Source organism: Oncorhynchus gorbuscha, linkage group LG03 (genome assembly GCF_021184085.1).
Source record: "Oncorhynchus gorbuscha isolate QuinsamMale2020 ecotype Even-year linkage group LG03, OgorEven_v1.0, whole genome shotgun sequence".
Classification (NCBI taxonomy): Eukaryota; Metazoa; Chordata; class Actinopteri; order Salmoniformes; family Salmonidae; genus Oncorhynchus; species Oncorhynchus gorbuscha.
In genome coordinates, this window is record NC_060175.1 from 87,548,920 (window position 1) to 87,568,112 (window position 19,193).

General features: G+C 42.9%; 1 protein-coding gene across 2 annotated transcripts; it reads left to right on the top strand.

Moving 5' to 3' along the window:
- The first annotated feature begins 745 nt into the window (after window positions 1-745).
- On the top strand, window positions 746-17,942 carry LOC124032143 (solute carrier family 13 member 3-like). Of its 2 annotated transcripts, XM_046344281.1 has the most exons (13): window positions 746-1,029; window positions 1,805-2,070; window positions 4,413-4,576; window positions 5,358-5,418; window positions 5,541-5,720; window positions 6,589-6,714; window positions 6,909-7,001; window positions 7,269-7,373; window positions 7,508-7,605; window positions 15,192-15,304; window positions 15,506-15,667; window positions 16,383-16,520; window positions 16,627-17,942. In XM_046344281.1, exons 1-13 carry the CDS (start codon window positions 913-915, stop codon window positions 16,813-16,815), a joined length of 1,812 nt encoding a protein of 603 aa, XP_046200237.1. In that variant the 5' UTR covers window positions 746-912; the 3' UTR covers window positions 16,816-17,942. The 2 variants fall into 2 exon arrangements, with proteins under 2 accessions (XP_046200237.1, XP_046200238.1); XM_046344282.1 differs by lacking the exons at window positions 746-1,029; window positions 1,805-2,070 and adding an exon at window positions 3,700-3,883.
- The last annotated feature ends 1,251 nt before the right edge of the window (window positions 17,943-19,193 follow it).

Consider the following 19,193-nt stretch of genomic DNA (forward strand, 5'->3'; position numbering starts at 1 on the left):
CACCAAAGTCTTTTAAAGTAGCCTATGTCCTCACTTCACATTTGTAGATGGAGAATTTATGATTAGGCCTATTGCTTAAAGGAACATCTGCAATGGCGGGAGCCACCATTGAAATCACCAGTGAACTGAAGTCACCTTTTTATTAAACCAGCCACTAAAACAATATAATGTATCTATCAATTATCTACCAAAAACAACCTAAGGACTGCATTTACACAGGCTGCCCAATTCTTATATTTTTTGCAGTTATTGGTCTTTTGACCAATCAAATCAGCTCGGAATAAGAGCTGATGTGAAAATATCTGATATGATTGGTCAAAAGACCAATTAGTGAGAAAAATAACAGAATTGGGCTTCCAGATGTAAATGCTGCCTATTTAAACTGTGTATAGTCACGTGTTACAGATTACCATTGTAATCTCCATGTATTTTGTCTTCATTTGTTTCCAAACATATGACTTCTTCTAAATTTGGACCTTTATGGCACATGTCTGTGGTTCAAGTCCCTATCCTCTTAAAATGAAGTTTACATGGTTTACCTATGTGGCCCCCTGTGTGATCAACCATGGATGATGATGGAAGCAGTTTTTGATGACTGTTGACATGGCTTGCATCCATTTTTGCAGGGAGGAACCAGAAAGACAAGACTACTGGAATTGTTAACATGTTGGTTATTATCAGTAAAACACAAGAAATCACATACCAATTGTGCAACCACAGAGCAAGCTCAGCTTGCGCGCGCATCCCTAATAACTTGAACAATGCGTTATGAGTTAACCTGTAAACCAATAGTTAATCTTCTCCAAGAGTGCAAAAACAACGGAGTCAAAGTGATAAAACTGAGGCTTCAAAATTCCGCACTCCGGCATCACATACCAAGCGTTGGTGCACTTCAATAAAATAATATTCGGCATGGAAATGGAAAGAATATCAACGTTCGCTAAGAAGCTTTGGTGCGTCAAGAAACAACTTATTCTAGTCCTCACTCCGCTTATTCTCCTCCCGTTAATTTTTGGTCTACCGGAAAAGGTAAGTGGTTATTGGAAGAAACACAAATCTTGCTACACTAACCATTTATTTATCTAACTCACAAGAAAAACTAGTTTTATAACTGTATATAACTAAGCCAAATTGCTGAACTACATCAAATTGTCATGACCTACTACTGAAAGTCAGGCAATGGTTAAATATAGTATTGCCACATAGCCTAAAACTGATATGATTAATAATATCCACACCTGCCTTTAAATCTGAACACCCATTAAACCAATATCTGTTGGAATAAGACTTCACTGAAATTAGAATCAGGATCATTAAACATGCCATTAGAACAGGACATGGTCCCGCTTCATCACCGAGCTGACAAGGTACAAATCTGTCGTTCTGCCCCTGAACAGGCAGTTAACCCACTGTTCCTAGGCCGTCATTGAAAATAAGAATTTGTTCTTAACTGACTTGCCTAGTAAAATAAAGGTTAAAATATATATATATATATATATATAAATATAGCTAAAACATCAATCCTCACATTAATAACTTGACCCTAACTCCATTCACCCCTCTTAATCATAGCCATAACCCAATTGGAGACCTAACCAACCAATCTGAGACCTAACACAGCTATTAATAACTTCATGGGCTTATTTATTTACAATTCCCCCCTAATTTTGCAATTCCAGCCACAGAAAAAAGTACATTCCTTATACATTTGTCTTTCCACAGCGTGATACAAACATTAATGAAATAGATCACCTTTGGCATTTACTCTTAATGTTCACCAACATGTTTCTGTTATGTTTTGCAGGAGGGGAAATGCCTGTACGTGGTGCTGCTAATGGCTGTGTTCTGGTGCACAGAGGCTCTTCCCTTAGCTGTCACTGCCATGCTACCTGTTTGCCTCTTTCCAACCATGGGAATTCTTCCATCCAAAAAAGTCTGCCCTCAGTACTTCCTCGATACAAATTTTCTCTTTCTCAGTGGTCTTGTGATGGCGTCAGCTATCGAGGAATGGGGTCTGCATCGCAGAATAGCTCTGAAAGTTCTTAAGATTGTTGGAGTCAAACCAGCCTGGTGAGAAGTCTATATCGCCATATATACAACAGTAATACATTTATCAGAATTTATATTTTGGGATTATTTTCCATTATCTAATATGAATCCACTACATATGGCAAAACATAGATAATCATGTTATTTTATTTAAATGTACATTTTTATTGAACCTTTATTTAACTAGGCAAGTCAGTTAAGAACAAATTCTTATTTAATGACGGCCTACCAAAAGGCAAAATGTGTCCTGCAGGGACGGGGGACTGGGATTAAAAATGTAAAATAAATACGATATAAATATAGGACTTAACACACATCACAACAAGAGAGACAACACTACATAAAGAGAGACCTAAGACGACAACATAGCAAGGCAGCAACACAGCATGGTAGCAACACAACATAACATCGTAGCAGCACAAAACATGGCAAAAATTATTGGGCACAGACAACAGCAAGAAGGTAGAGATAACAAAATGACACAAAGCAGCCACAACTGTCAGTAAGAGTGTCCATGATTGAGTCTTTGAATGAAGATATTGAGATAAAACTGTCCAGTTTGAGTGTTTGTTGCAGCTCGTTCCAGTCGCTAGCTGCAGTGAACTGAAAAGAGAAGCGACCCAGGGATGTGTGTGCTTTGGGGACCTTTAACAGAATGTGACTGGCAGAACGGGTATTGTATGTGGAGGATGAGGGCTGCAGTAGATATCTCAGATAGGGGGGAGTGAGGCCTAAGAGGGTTTTATAAATAAGCATTGCAAATGGTATACAGAGATGACCAGTTTACAGAGGAGTAAAGAGTGTAGTGATGTGTCCTAACACATGGGGGGGGGGTATGCGAGAGGTCCCGGGTTCAAATCCCGGATGAGCCCCCATTATGTTACGCACGCCTCTATGAAGAGGGAACGCAACACCCTGCTACAACTAAACTCTCCGTGAAGTGAAAAAGGTATGGACTGTAGGTGCGAGTAAGGATGACAACAGACAGAATGTGGTACCGTTTACAAGGACTTTATTCCTTTACACGGTAATATGGGGAAAAGGGGCTGGACGGAACCAAAGCAAAGAAAGTAAATCTCAAAGCAACCCCCCTCTCCTATCTTACCTGCCTACCCACTACTTACCTAATTTAGCACCACCTGGTGCCCTAACCAAAATACAGGGGGTGGTCCGCCCAGGTCTTACCTAGTGTGCCTAGACAGCGAATATGCTACGGGTATATGTATGCCCGCGGGCCTCTTGCCTAAGTACTCCCTAGGTGCCTTCCCCTTCCCCCCTGGGAACAAATGAAACAGAATATTAAACAATTTCACAAACAAAGGACATCAAATAAGCTCTATCTGAGCAACAAACTCACAAAACATACCATCACTCAGCAATGAACTCCCAGCAAAATCTCTAGCAAAAACTCTAGCAAAATCTCTTTCCTACAAAATTCTCTAGCAAATCTACCTCTAACAAATCTACCTCCAGCAAAATCTCTCTAGCAAATCTACTTCCAGCAAAATTCTCTCCTCCTGCACAGAACACTGGCTTTTATATAGCTTCTGGTATAGGTAATTGGAGACAGCTGCGTCTTACATTTACATTTACATTTAAGTCATTTAGCAGACGCTCTTATCCTGACGAGGGGGCGGGGTCAGCTCTCCAATTAGCCCTGGAGTCGACCAATCAGCTGCTTGATGGATTTCAGGAAGCCATTTCCTGAAATAAACACATGCAAACATACAAACTACAACACAAGAGTCGCATTAGAAAGGGTGGGAGATGAGGAAATGTTGGATGGGCAAGCAGGCATGGCTGAGTCAAATAGGAATCCTGACTTAATGAAGTGGTGATTATAGAGCTCAGCCATGTGCTTCTTGTCAGTAACAACCACATCATCAACATTAAGGGACATGGGTAGCTGTGAGGAGGAGGGTTTATTCTCCATGTCATTAACCGTTTTCCAGAGCTTCTTGGGGTTAGACCCACAGAGAGAGAACTGCTCCTTACAGTAACTAACTTTGGCCTTCCAGACAGCCTGAGTGCACTTATTTCTCATTTTCCTGAATGACAGCCAGTCAGCCTGAGTATGCGTGTGCCGAGCCTTTCGCCAAATGCAATTCTTACGGTGGAGTAACTCGACAAGATCACGGTCGAACCAGGGGCTAAATCTGTTTTTAATTCTCATTTTCTTTATGGGGGTGTGTTTGTTAACAATCCCACTGAAAATTTCAAATAAGAAGGTCCAAGCGTCTTCGAGCTGATTCTCTACCATTTTACATAGGCCAGTTGTTATCAAAAATGTTATTGATAATCATAGTATTGATTTGTCACTCCACTTACACCTGAACCATGTGCCCATCTCTTTCCCCATACAGGTTGATTTTGGGCATGATGATCACATCTGCCTTCCTGTCCATGTGGCTCAGCAACACAGCAACAACGGCCATGATGCTTCCCATTGCTAACGCCATCCTGGAGAGCCTCTTTGGGGACCTGGCCACTCTGAAGGAGAACTGCAAGGTGAAAGATGAGACAGAGGGTGAGTTGCTGTGTAGGGTTTCTCCAACTGTCCCACATACATCTAGCGAAAATATTAAGACCTATACAGTAGCTAAGCCAGGACAAATTTAGTCTATCAACACTGAAGGGTAGAATTAATGCAAATTGTTTGTAGTGCTTACTCCAGGGTGTCAAACTCAATCCATGGAGGGACAAGTGTCTGCTGATTTAATTGTTTTCCTTTCAATTTGTATCCAGTTAAGACCTATACAAACAAGTGAGAGGAGTTCCTAACTATACTTTAATTTTCCACATTAAAACAGTTTTAATGTTTCCACATTAAAACTGTAATATGTAACTCAAGGTGTGAACTTCGTACAACTACTGTACCTTTTCTATCATATTGCCTTCAGAGCACGACATGTCAAGTTATTCAATATTAAAATGGTAATTTATTGATTATAGTAGCCACCTTTCAAGTCATTTATTAAATATCACAGAGGTCTACAGACAACCTAGTTAGAAAACTGGAACTCACAGGCTTTGATTACATATGAATTGTTAATATCTCTGTTATAGCTTGTCTCATTCATACTATAGCTATGTGTACCGTAGCATCAAACTAGTTGGTTTATGGGAAATGTATTGATTCTCCGTAGAGGCAGTTACACTTAGATAACCCCCTAATCTCCTTCAAATTGGTATTCAATATGGGATTATTATGTCTAAGCCTGTCCTTAAAAATATTTTGTCATTTGTCACTGCACAGTGAACAATGGAGAGAATAACTCTAACAACCTGTTAACTTCAACATCCATCAGGTCAATCACAAGTAAAGCTGCATTCACTGCCCTCTGAAAAACAGATCTTGTCTATAGATGGGTAAGAAAGGAAGCATAAACAAACTGAACAATTTTAGCTCTCGTGTTGGATTCATGGTTATCATGTAGCTATTTACTAGCATTGTTACAATCTGGTTACATTTCCCTATATTATATCTTAAGAACTGATGGGATGGTGCGGTCAAATGGGTGGACTGCACAGGAGATCAGGACAGAGTCTGAGTACCAGATGAAGGTGTGGAAAGGCTTCCTGATCTGTATCCCATACGCTGCCAGTATCGGAGGGACTGCCACCCTGACAGGCACGGCGCCAAACCTCATCCTCATTGGACAACTTAAGAGGTACCCAAGTTCAGGACTTGACTGATCTCTCTTTCTGCTACTGCATCTGTACATACCCTCTCATAGACCTCACAGGCCCATCAGATAGAGCAATGAAGGTATGTAAGGAGAAAAGGTATCCCTGAGAAGGTCTATGAAAGGGTTTTAACCATTATGAAAAAAGATGAGTACTGTTCTGTTTCAGACTTCAGAAGTCCCTCTGAAAGCCCCAGTGCAAAGTCCCTCTGAAAGCCCCAGTCAAAAACTTGATTTTCCTGTGCTTTATATATACACGGAGTATACCAAACATTAGGAACACCTCCCTAATATTGAGTTGCAGCCCCCTCCAAGTTGGCTGGATGTCGTTTGGGTGGTGAACCATTCTTGATACATGCGGGAAACTGTTGAGTGTGAAAAACTCAGCAGCATTGCAGTTTTAGAATAAGAGCTGTTTGAAAAGACCGCTGGAAATTTCAGCCGGTTTTGGTGGGATGGAGTTTTGGCCTGCTTGGTGACAACACCAGGCGGTAAATTAGTCAATAGACCAATAAGAAAGAGAGTTCTGAACCTCTCTGCCAACAGCTAGTTTTCAGTTTTCCCCTCCCCACTCAGACAGTCCTAGCTAAATTCTTTCTTGAGAAATTGTTCTTGCTAAGAGGCTATTTATTATTATTATTATTTTTACCATTTTAATTGAAAACAAATTACAGTAAGGTACTTAATTGTTACCCAGAAATGATATGATATTGAGGACCTTTAAAGGCATATGACACCAACCCGATAACCTGAGTTAGGATTTTACTGGCAAAATGTTACATTTTAGACCATAAAATACTACTTTTTTCATGTTTGCTGTACAGTTTTTGACAGTTGCTTATTTGTGTCCTAGTTACTTCCCAGAGTGCGACTTGATAAATTTTGGCTCTTGGTTTGCATTCGCCTTTCCTCTCATGGTGCTCTTCCTCATCTTGGCATGGCTGTGGATTTCTTTCCTCTACGGGGGCTTGAATACGCGGTATGGTGGTCAAATCAAATCTAAGTTCCTCAAACGTGTGTAATATAAAAACGTGACCATAGATGATCACATAGGCAGTCTGTGCTAGAGTTCTAGGACTTCTGCCTGTACACTTTTTAAAATAATATGAAGTAATACATTCTCCTACCTGTCAGATACATTCACACTATTTTAATACTATTTGTTGTGTTCAGGTTATGTGTGAAGAAACAGGACGAAAGAGCACAAGCAGAGAAAAAAGCAGAGGCTGTTATTGATGAAGACTACAGAAAACTAGGCCCCATAAAGTAAGGGACTCTAGCCTTATCTCTAGACTAAATCACAGGCAACATGCTCTAATCTTAAATCATGCCCTATACCAGGGTTGGCCAATTCTGGTTCAGGAGGGCCACATTGTTTGCATGCTTTAGATTGTTTATTTTAATCAGTTGGATGGAACAAAATCCTGCTAGAACCCTCCAGGACTAAGGATAACCCCTGTTCTAGACCCTCTGTACTTAGTCAGGAGTTATGTAGAATTCCTCAATGACAACAATTTCCATCTTCCATTTTAGTTTTGCAGAAGGATCCATCGCATTCTTTTTCATTTTGTTTGCCGTTCTCCTGTTCACAAGAGATCCCAAATTTGTAACTGGATGGTCCACATTTTTCAACAAAGGGTAAGACAGATAAGCTTGCTACAAGCTAACAAGGCACTGCCCGTTACCTCGGAAATGTCTGTATAATTCACCGGAGGCATGAGGAAACCAGCTGCATCATGACTTCCCCTTCTCTGATTCTCTTCCTACTGTAGGTATGTGTCAGATGCGACCACTGGAGTGATCATTGTGTCAATCCTATTTTTCTTCCCTTCCCAGAAGCCCTCTCTTAGCTGGTGGTTTGATTCTAGAGGTCAGTACTTGAAAGGACATGTCCCAAATAATAAGAAATATGTTTTCGGAATATGTAGATAAAAAATACCACTGCCTCTAGTCATATCACCTTTCTGTACTGATACAGAGGACACATGGGATGTTTTTTAATCAAAAGATTAGATGGAGTGAAGCAGCTGTATGCATATACTGTCGACCAAGGGTTTTAAACTCACATTATTTAAGCAATAAGCCCCGAAGATTGTGGTATATGGCCAATTTTCCACAGCTAAGGGCTGTTCTTATGCACAACGCAACGCAGAGTGCCTGGATACAGGCCTTAGCCGTGGTATATTGGCCATATACCACAAACCCAAGAAGGTGCCTTATTACTATTATAAACTGTTTACCAACATAATTAGAGCAGAAAAAATCAAAATCAAAATCATATCCATGGTATATGGTCTGATTTACCACGGTTGTCAGCCAATCAGCATTCAGGGCTTGAACCACCCAGTTTATAATATTAATTATACCATGGCATTGTTGAATACTTGTTCCTGATTGGCTTGAAGGGCATTCTAGAGTGTGCATTATTTCCCTATAACGCATGGTATATTTGGCTATAGTTCATTCAATGGCTATAGTTAATTATTCCATGTTCTATATTTGCTTTTGAAAACAAAAGTCAAATTGAAAACATTATTGGCATTGTTGAATTCGATTTTCATAATGGCAAGTTAGAACTCATGGTTTGATTAGCCAAACTAGCGAGCCTGTTTGGTTACCACGGCAATTACTAATGCACTTGCTAGCTACTTCCGTGGATGTTGAACACAATTCTACCAGCAAATGAACACGTCTTTAAATTATAGCCATGATATAAAAGGGATAATCAACTTAGGGCTCTATGCATTCTCTGGACAATAAAGAAACTGTCATGCAGGTGAAAGAGGACCCAAACGCGACTTAACAGAAACAGAGTTTATTAAAGTCCAAAACGGAATAACAGAAATCCTCTAGATTTGTAGAGGGGAAAACAACTGGAGAAGCGGCCACAGACTGCAGGTCGCTTCGGGTAGGCGCAGGCCGTAGTCGACTGAGACACCTGCTCACACGCAGCATCTGATGAAGGCACAAAACACGACAGGACAGGGTGATACACAATCACGGCAAAAACACGACAGGACAGGGCGAAACGCAATCACAGCATGGTGAATACAATACAAGGAACCGACGGAACAGGAACGGATCACAAAGGAATAAATAGGGACTCTAATCAGGGGAAAGGATCGGGAACAGGTGTGGGAAGACTAAATGATGATTAGGGGAATAGGAACAGCTGGGAGCAGGAACGGAACGACAGAGAGAAGAGAGAGCGAGAGAGTGAGAGAGGGAGGGGGAGAGAGAGGGATAGAACCAAACAAGACCAGCAGAGGGAAACGAATAGCATGGGGAGCACAGGGACAAGACATGACAATAAATGACAAACATGACAGTACCCCCACTCACCGAGCGCCTCCTGGCGCACTCGAGGAGGAATCCTGGCGGCAACGGAGGAAATCATCGATGAGCGAACGGTCCAGCACGTCCCGAGACGGAACCCAACTCCTCTCCTCAGGACCGTAACCCTCCCAATCCACTAGGTATTGGTGACCCCGTCCCCGAGAACGCATGTCCATAATCTTATGTACCTTGTAAATAGGTGCGCTCTCGACAAGGACGGGAGGGGGGAGGGAAGACGAACGGGGTGCGAAGAAAGGGCTTAACACAGGAGACATGGAAGACAGGATGGACGCGACGAAGATGTCGCGGAAGAAGCAGTCGCACAGCGACAGGATTGACGACCTGGGAGACACGGAACGGACCAATGAACCGCGGAGTCAACTTACGAGAAGCTGTCGTAAGAGGAAGGTTGCGAGTGGAAAGCCACACTCTCTGGCCGCAACAATACCTTGGACTCTTAATCCTGCGTTTATTGGCGGCTCTCACCGTCTGTGCCCTGTAACGGCAAAGTGCAGACCTCACCCTCCTCCAGGTGCGCTCACAACGTTGGACAAACGCTTGAGCGGAGGGAACGCTGGACTCGGCAAGCTGGGATGAGAACAGAGGAGGCTGGTAACCCAGACTACTCTGAAACGGAGATAACCCGGTAGCAGACGAAGGAAGCGAATTGTGAGCGTATTCTGCCCAGGGGAGCTGTTCTGCCCAAGACGCAGGGTTTCTGAAAGAAAGGCTGCGTAGTATGCGACCAATCGTCTGATTGGCCCTCTCTGCTTGACCGTTAGACTGGGGATGAAACCCGGAAGAGAGACTGACGGACGCACCAATCAAACGACAGAACTCCCTCCAAAACTGTGACGTGAATTGCGGGCCTCTGTCTGAAACGGCGTCTAACGGGAGGCCATGAATTCTGAATACATTCTCAATAATGATTTGTGCCGTCTCCTTAGCGGAAGGAAGTTTAGCGAGGGAATGAAATGTGCCGCCTTAGAGAACCTATCGACAACCGTCAGAATCACAGTCTTCCCCGCAGACAAAGGCAGACCGGTAATGAAGTCTAAGGCAATGTGAGACCATGGTCGAGAAGGAATGGGGAGCGGTCTGAGACGACCGGCAGGAGGAGAGTTACCCGACTTAGTCTGCGCGCAGTCCGAACAAGCAGCCACGAAACGGCGCGTGTCACGCTCCTGAGTCGGCCACCAAAAGCGCTGGCGAATAGACGCAAGAGTGCCTCGAACACCGGGATGACCAGCTAACTTGGCAGAGTGAGCCCACTGAAGAACAGCCAGACGAGTGGAAACAGGAACGAAAAGGAGGTTACTAGGACAAGCGCGCGGCGGCGCAGTGTGCGTGAGTGCTTGCTTAACCTGTCTTTCAATTCCCCAGACTGTTAACCCGACAACACGCCCATAAGGAAGAATCCCCTCGGGATCAGTAGAAGCCACAGAAGAACTAAACAGACGGGATAAGGCATCAGGCTTGGTGTTCTTGCTACCCGGACGGTAAGAAATCACAAACTCGAAACGAGCGAAAAACAACGCCCAACGAGCTTGACGGGCATTAAGTCGTTTGGCAGAACGGATGTACTCAAGGTTCTTATGGTCTGTCCAAACGACAAAAGGAACGGTCGCCCCCTCCAACCACTGTCGCCATTCGCCTAGGGCTAAGCGGATGGCGAGCAGTTCACGGTTACCCACATCGTAGTTGCGCTCAGATGGCGACAGGCGATGAGAAAAATAAGCGCAAGGATGAACCTTATCGTCAGACTGGAAGCGCTGGGATAGGATGGCTCCCACGCCTACCTCTGAAGCGTCAACCTCGACAATGAATTGTCTAGTGACGTCAGGAGTAACGAGGATAGGAGCGGACGTAAAACGTTCTTTTAGAAGATCAAAAGCTCCCTGGGCGGAACCGGACCACTTAAAACACGTCTTAACAGAAGTAAGAGCTGTGAGAGGGGCAGCAACTTGACCGAAATTACGAATGAAACGCCGATAGAAATTAGCGAAACCTAAAAAGCGCTGCAACTCGACACGTGACCTTGGAACGGGCCAATCACTGACAGCTTGGACCTTAGCGGAATCCATCTGAATGCCTTCAGCGGAAATTACGGAACCGAGAAAAGTAACGGAGGAGACATGAAAAGAGCACTTCTCAGCCTTTACGTAGAGACAATTCTCTAAAAGGCGCTGTAGAACACGTCGAACGTGCTGAACATGAATCTCGAGTGACGGAGAAAAAATCAGGATATCGTCAAGATAGACAAAAACAAAAATGTTCAGCATGTCTCTCAGAACATCATTAACTAATGCCTGAAAAACAGCTGGCGCATTGGCGAGACCGAACGGCAGAACCCGGTACTCAAAATGCCCTAACGGAGTGTTAAACGCCGTTTTCCACTCGTCCCCCTCTCTGATGCGCACGAGATGGTAAGCGTTACGAAGGTCCAACTTAGTAAAGCACCTGGCTCCCTGCAGAATCTCGAAGGCTGATGACATAAGGGGAAGCGGATAACGATTCTTAACCGTTATGTCATTCAGCCCTCGATAATCCACGCAGGGGCGCAGAGTACCGTCCTTCTTTTTAACAAAAAGAACCCCGCCCCGGCCGGAGAAGAAGAAGGCACTATGGTACCGGCGTCAAGAGACACAGACAAATAATCCTCGAGAGCCTTACGTTCGGGAGCCGACAGAGAGTATAGTCTACCTCGAGGAGGAGTGGTCCCCGGAAGGAGATCAATACTACAATCATACGACCGGTGAGGAGGAAGGGAGTTGGCTCGGGACCGACTGAAGACCGTGCGCAGATCATGATATTCCTCCGGCACTCCTGTCAAATCGCCAGGTTCCTCCTGAGAAGTAGGAACAGAAGAAACGGGAGGGATGGCAGACATTAAACACTTCACATGACAAGAAACGTTCCAGGATAGGATAGAATTACTAGACCAATTAATAGAAGGATTATGACATACTAGCCAGGGATGACCCAAAACAACAGGTGTAAACGGTGAACGGAAAATCAAAAAGAAATAGTCTCACTGTGGTTACCAGATACTGTGAGAGTTAAAGGTAGTGTCTCAAATTTGATACTGGGAAGATGACTACCATCTAAGGCAAACATGGGCGTAGGCCTGTCTAACGGTCTGAAAGGAATGTTATGTTTCCGAACCCATGCTTCGTCCATGAAACAACCCTCAGCCCCAGAGTCAATCAAAGCACTGCATGTAGCACCCGAACCGGTCCAGCGTAGATGGACCGACATAGTAGTACAAGATCTAGATGAAGGGACCTGAGTAGTAGCGCTCACCAGTAGCCCTCCGCTTACTGATGGACTCTGGCCTCTTACTGGACATGAATTAACAAAATGTCCAGCAACTCCGCAATAGAGGCACAGGCGGTTGGTGATCCTCCGTTCCCTCTCCTTATTCGAGATGCGAATCCCTCCCAGCTGCATGGGCTCAGTCTCAAAGCCAGAGGAGGGAGATGGTTGCGATGCGGAGCAGGGAAACACCGTTGATGCGAGCTCTCTTCCACGAGCCCGGTGACGAAGATCTACCCGTCGTTCTATGCGGATGGCGAGAGCAATCAAAGAATCCACATCTGATGGAACCTCCCGGGAGAGAATCTCATCCTTAACCACTGCGTGGAGTCCCTCCAGAAAACGAGCGAGCAGCGCCGGCTCGTTCCACTCACTAGAGGCAGCAAGAGTGCGAAACTCAATGGAATAATCCGTTATGGACCGTTCACCTTGGCATAAGGAAGCCAGGGCCCTAGAAGCCTCCTCACCAAAAACTGAACGGTCAAAAACCCGAATCATCTCCTCTTTAAAGTTATGGAATCTGTTAGAGCAATCAGCCCTTGCCTCCCAGATAGCTGTGCCCCATTCTCGAGCCCGGCCAGTAAGGAGTGAAATGACGTAAGCAACCCGAGCTCTCTCTCTAGAGTATGTGTGGGGTTGGAGAGAGAACACAATCTCACACTGCGTGAGAAAGGAGCGGCACTCAGTGGGCTGCCCGGAGTAGCAAGGTGGGTTATTAACCCTGGGTTCTGGAGGCTCGGCAGGCCAGGGAGTAACAGGTGGCACGAGACGTAGACTCTGGAACTGTCCAGAGAGGTCGGAAACCTGAGCGGCCAGGTTCTCCACGGCATGGCGAGCAGCAGACAATTCCTGCTCGTGTCTGCCGAGCATGGCACCTTGGATCTCGACGGCAGTGTAACGAGCGTCTGAAGTCGCTGGGTCCATTCCTTGGTCGGTTCCTTCTGTCATGCAGGTGAAAGAGGACCCAAACGCGACTTAACAGAAACAGAGTTTATTAAAGTCCAAAACGGAATAACAGAAATCCTCTAGATTTGTAGAGGGGAAAACAACTGGAGAAGCGGCCACAGACTGCAGGTCGCTTCGGGTAGGCGCAGGCCGTAGTCGACTGAGACACCTGCTCACACGCAGCATCTGATGAAGGCACAAAACACGACAGGACAGGGTGATACACAATCACGGCAAAAACACGACAGGACAGGGCGAAACGCAATCACAGCATGGTGAATACAATACAAGGAACCGACGGAACAGGAACGGATCACAAAGGAATAAATAGGGACTCTAATCAGGGGAAAGGATCGGGAACAGGTGTGGGAAGACTAAATGATGATTAGGGGAATAGGAACAGCTGGGAGCAGGAACGGAACGACAGAGAGAAGAGAGAGCGAGAGAGTGAGAGAGGGAGGGGGAGAGAGAGGGATAGAACCAAACAAGACCAGCAGAGGGAAACGAATAGCATGGGGAGCACAGGGACAAGACATGACAATAAATGACAAACATGACAGAAACTCCTTGGAAGGTCAGTTCCACTCTGCCAGCACGTTGTTGAACACAACTTCTGCATCGTTCATTCATTTCCATAGAATGTAGAGGCCTTTGTTGATTATCCCTTACATCATGCCTCACCAGAAATAAATTACAGTACAGATGCCGGATCTTAATTTGATCACGCTGTTGTCACAGGAATTTTCCTGCACAGCAGGAAATTCTAACTTGTAGTGTATTCAAGGTTTAAAAAGGCTTTTAAAGTTTGTAATTTATACTTTAAAATGTCAGACTTGATTTGCCATAATGAAAAATGTATCAACCTCTACAAAAAATGACAATTAATCATAATCCATATATTAACTCACATTTCCTGTTGCTGCAGGATTATTCTACTGCTGTAGCAAACTGGCTCCAATTAAGATCCTATATCTGTATCATTGACTACTATCAAAGTAGAATATTCTTTCTTTCTTTCATTAGTCCATTTCTGTAGTGCAAAACTTGTATTGGCTCTGTTGTTAGGTACTGTAAATCACCTGAGGAATGTTAATGATGCAGATTAGTCTGAGCAGCATTCTGTTGTGAGGTAAGACTGTAGCCCCTTTGTTTGTGTGATTATTATTAATCTCTCAAAAGTGTGTCGCCACACTTTGGTTTGCTCTGTTTACTCTGCTCTACAGTTGAAGTCGGAAGTTTACATACACCTTAGCCAAAGACATTTAAACTCAGTTTTTCACAATTCCTGACAATTAATCCTAGTAAAAATTCCCTGTTTTAAGTCAGTTAGGATCACCACTTTATTTTAAGAATGTGAAATGTCAGAATAATAGCAGAGAGAATGATTTATTTCAGCTTTTATTTATTTCATCACATTCCCAGTGGGTCAGACGTTTACATACACTCAATTAGTATTTGGTAGCATTGCCTTTAAATTGTTTAACTTGGGTCAAACGTTTCGGGTAGCCTTCCACAAGCTTCCCACAATAAGTTGGCCTATTCCTCCTGACAAAGCTGGTGTAACTGAGTCAGGTTTGTAGGCCTCCTTGCTCACACACGCTTTTTCAGTTCTCGCCACAAATTTTCTATGGGATTTAAATATTTCTGGCACAGCGGTATCTGAGAGAAAAACAAAATACCAGCCATGGCCATATTTTGACCCATAACCCTTATTTTAACCCCTAACCCCTACCTTCAGCCTTTTCTTTATTACTCCTTTTCAAGGCCCCTTGCAGGTTAGATATTCTGATATTTCGGTGGTTGACCTGGATTTGGCTGGTGGGCCGAGGTTGATTGTATACCTTGTCATGTTTTCCACAGCATCAAATACTCCATATGTTCCTCTCCTATCATGGAAGAAAGCACAGGAATGTGTCCCGTGGAATATCATTCTGTTGCTGGGTGGAGGCTTTGCCATGGCCAAGGGATGTGAGGTAAACCATAGAATTTACATATAGAATCAATTTGCCCTATGGATAAAACCTGTTGATGTTTAATGATGCACAAAGATATGAAATCCCTTTAACTCACATTCAAATATCTATTGTGTGGTGATATATATACTTTTGACCTATTTCTGCTACTACTGAGATGGGGGCTGTCTGTTGATGCTCTGTCCCTGTTGTATAATATAGGAGTCAGGACTGGCGGCGTGGATAGGAGCCTACCTCCAGCCTATTGCCCAGGTCCCCCCTGCTGTGGCCGTCATGTTCATCACAGCTTTCCTGGCCTGTTTCACAGAGTTTGCCAGCAACACCGCCACCATTATCATATTCCTGCCCGTCATCGCTGAACTGGTGAGCTGTCATCTATGACATGACCACAACATTCAACGTTTAGTTCGATGTTTCCATTATTGAGATTGACGTGCCCTGTGGGTATGAAAAGGACAGGCCTACTGTAGTAGGCAATCATTTTGAAGGAAGGCATGTATTTTGTGTCTAGTATTTGAATATCCCTTGTTATCTACCAAAAAGCCTTGAACTACATTGGATTACTAATTCATGGATTAGTGTTCCCCATGGGAAAAGATGATGGGGAGGAGCTCTCTTCTCTAATCTCCCACAGCAATTTACCTTTTTAGTGTTTTCCATGGGGTTAACAGATCTGTCAGTGTAGCACCATGGCTGTTGGGTCTATTTGTATGTCTGTTGGACATTAACTACAGTTATCAGTAGCCAGTTGTCTTTGGCGGGAAGTGACAATGTCCTGCAGTATCATTCAATCGAAGCAATAGTATCACCCACCCAGTATCATCCAGTATCACCACGACAAGTGCGCAATACTTACTTTTACTTATCTTCAGTAAAATTCCCAAGCCAAATAAATTACTACGAACAATTTGGAATATTGTTGCCAGTTATTGAATGAGAGATGGATTCACTCACTCCTTACTAACGTGTATGCTCCTTGTGTTTGTCTGAAGAAAAGTGTTTAAAAGTGTTATTATTTTTGCAGTAATACAATTTTGTCAAAAGAATAGCAACAAATGTGTTTGTCTCCTCTTGACAGGCTATGTTTGTCAAGGTGAACCCTCTTTACTTTATGATACCTGCGACAACAGGATGTTCATTTGCCTTCATGTTGCCAGTCTCCACCCCTCCCAACTCCATTGCCTTTGCATCTGGCCATCTTTTGGTGAAGGACATGGTAAGATCCTTACGCCGATATACTGTATGACCATATGTCAGACTGTTCCAAAACTTAAAGGTACTGTATTCTATCCAAGACGTCTGTTTGGTTTCTCTATTTACAGGTGAAAACAGGCTTTGTGATGAACATTTTGGGCATTTTATCGGTTTCTCTGGCCATGAACACTTGGGGTCGTGCCATGTTCAGTTTGGAGACTTATCCAGACTGGGCTCGTCCAGTCAACATGTCCAGTACTGTCACAGATATACAGTTCCCCTCCGACTCACCTTTCAACCTTACTAGTTTACCGTAGATCTGAAGCTTATCCAGTTTAATTATTATACTGCATTATATAGTAAATACTGGATCATAATTTCTGAATATGTACAAAGTCAATAACTATAGACTTGGAGAGAATTAGCTGTTACTTTAAGTAATTTAGCCTATGGTGTGATGGCTATACCATGTTGCTAAGGTACTGTCCTTTTTCAATCAGTCTACTGTATATGAGTTTTGATTTAACTGTTTATATTTTGTTCAGGCTCTCATTGTGATCTACGTACTCTGTCATGTAGATTATACCAAGTTTTATCAGCTCATTTTCTTGTTTGTCACGAACCCCTGCTCTCCCCAGATGTGTCCTGTGTTTTGCCTTGATTTGTTTTAGATCACTATGACATGTTTCCATTGGAAGATAATTTGTTTGGGCAGGGCGGGGGGGCGACAGAATAGACAGTGGTTGGTCTGTCTGTTGTTGCGTTCTCTTCCACAGTTATACAACAAGTCATGTCGGACATAGTTTTTGTCCAGACACCGGTGATGTCTTGTCTCATCTCTCGCTATGCTTGCTGAAATGAATTGCATCTTAGTGACATCTGCTGGTCATTGTGCCACATTGCACTGTTCACTGTGAGCGTCTCATACTGTACCTCATTGTAATATTCCCTGGATAGTGTTTGTGATGGTAATCCTAATTAATTAGGGTGTTAGCAGTCTGCTTGATGATTATAAACCCAATCCATTTCATGACAATCCTCCAAGTCCTCCACCAACTGGTAAATGACACTTGAACTCAATCCTCCATTGATCTTTAGCTGTGTAAACTGTGACTGTCTTGACACATAACAGGAGTTTGTGAATTATTCCTAAAACATACTTACCTAGGCCATGGGGGTCACTGGCTGCATGTGTTTAAACATATTTTTGTAAGTTACACACAGAAGGTCAGTTTTACTTTTCATCGTGTCTTTTAAATCGTGATTTTCTCATCTTATTTTATTTGAAATAATCATTAGAAATGTGGTGTGTGGAAATCGAAAGAACTATTTTCTACCATAGCTTTTATTTAGTGTAATACGTTTAGCTTTATCAATGCACATTTTGTAGATTTGTTATTTTCTTATTACTTCTCGTTACCAAATAAAACTGAATGGCAAATGAGTTAGTGTCTTTTTTCGTCAATACATGGAATGTATATATTTAGCTGATGTCAGTGAGCAGGCACCAACAGACATGCAACACAGTACTATATATAACACAACAACTTAAAACCATGGGTTAATATTCAGAAGGGTGTCAAGCCTATAGTAATTTTAATCATTGACCCAAGTGACACAGCATAATATGTAGTAAGGAGAATAGACAGTGCAATCAGGTCTTATTTAACAGCTGTGTGTCTGACAGCACCAAACAAGATACTCAACAAGCCAAATGAGGCTAACAACATTTGAAAGAACGTTGCATTGAAATGTGGTTTGAACACAATTTTTACATATGCGTCTTAAACCAAGCAGACATACAGTATTTTGCCCCCTATTTCTCTCAAGAATAGTGCAAGGCTGTAAATTCCTTATAATGTCTGTTTGGTGTTGTAAAGTGTCTGCAATCAAGGTTTGGCACATGGTTAACTCTGCAGAACCCAAAGGTAGTTAGTTACTCAGTGTGAGAGAGGGGTCATTGGGGGAGGCCCCAGTAAACAAGACAAACTACAACAGAACACAAGAAACGCAGCAGCACAGGACACACATTAAATAGAAGAACTTACTACGAAATGTTGGAAAAGGAAGTTTGACAAGTAGTACCATACATGAAATTACTAGACCTTGATGCTCAACCAATCAAATATACAGTAAATTATTTCAACTAGCTGAAGATTTAGTTTTGGAAGACTCTGACACATACAATTGATTAGGGGTTGATTAGATCCTTTCCTTTTTCAACTTGTCGAAGGTTCTCTACATGCTCATTGATTCCCAGATAATAAAAATACTTCCTCCTATTAGTCAGTAGAAGTATATATGACTTCCCACAGGGTTATGTTTAGATCTATAAATAGGACACAGATATAGGATCTTCATTAAAGCCAGTTTGCTATAGCAGGAAAATAATCTTGCCGCAACAGGAAATGTGAATTATTATGTGGATTATAATTAATGGAATAATTTAGTAGGGGTTGATATATTTTTTGTTGCAAATCAAGTCTGACATTTCAAAGTGGAAATTACAAACTTTAGAAGCCTTTTAAATACTCAAATACACTACAAGTTGGCATTTCCTGCTTAGCAGGAAAATTCTCAGCAACAAAGGAGTGATCCAATTAGGATCTTACATCTGTACCACACTGCTCATATCCTGTAGTACCTTTCAAATCTCCAATACTTCCCTAAATTATTATTCACCAAGTATTGCATT

Coding starts and splice junctions, on each gene's coding strand:
- LOC124032143 (XM_046344281.1), top strand. CDS start 913: ATGGAAATGGAAAGAATATCAACGTTCGCTAAGAAGCTTTGGTGCGTC. Junction 5,721..6,588: donor CTCATTGGACAACTTAAGAG/GTACCCAAGTTC, acceptor TTTGTGTCCTAG/TTACTTCCCAGAGTGCGACT. Junction 7,606..15,191: donor CTGGTGGTTTGATTCTAGAG/GTCAGTACTTGA, acceptor TGTTTTCCACAG/CATCAAATACTCCATATGTT.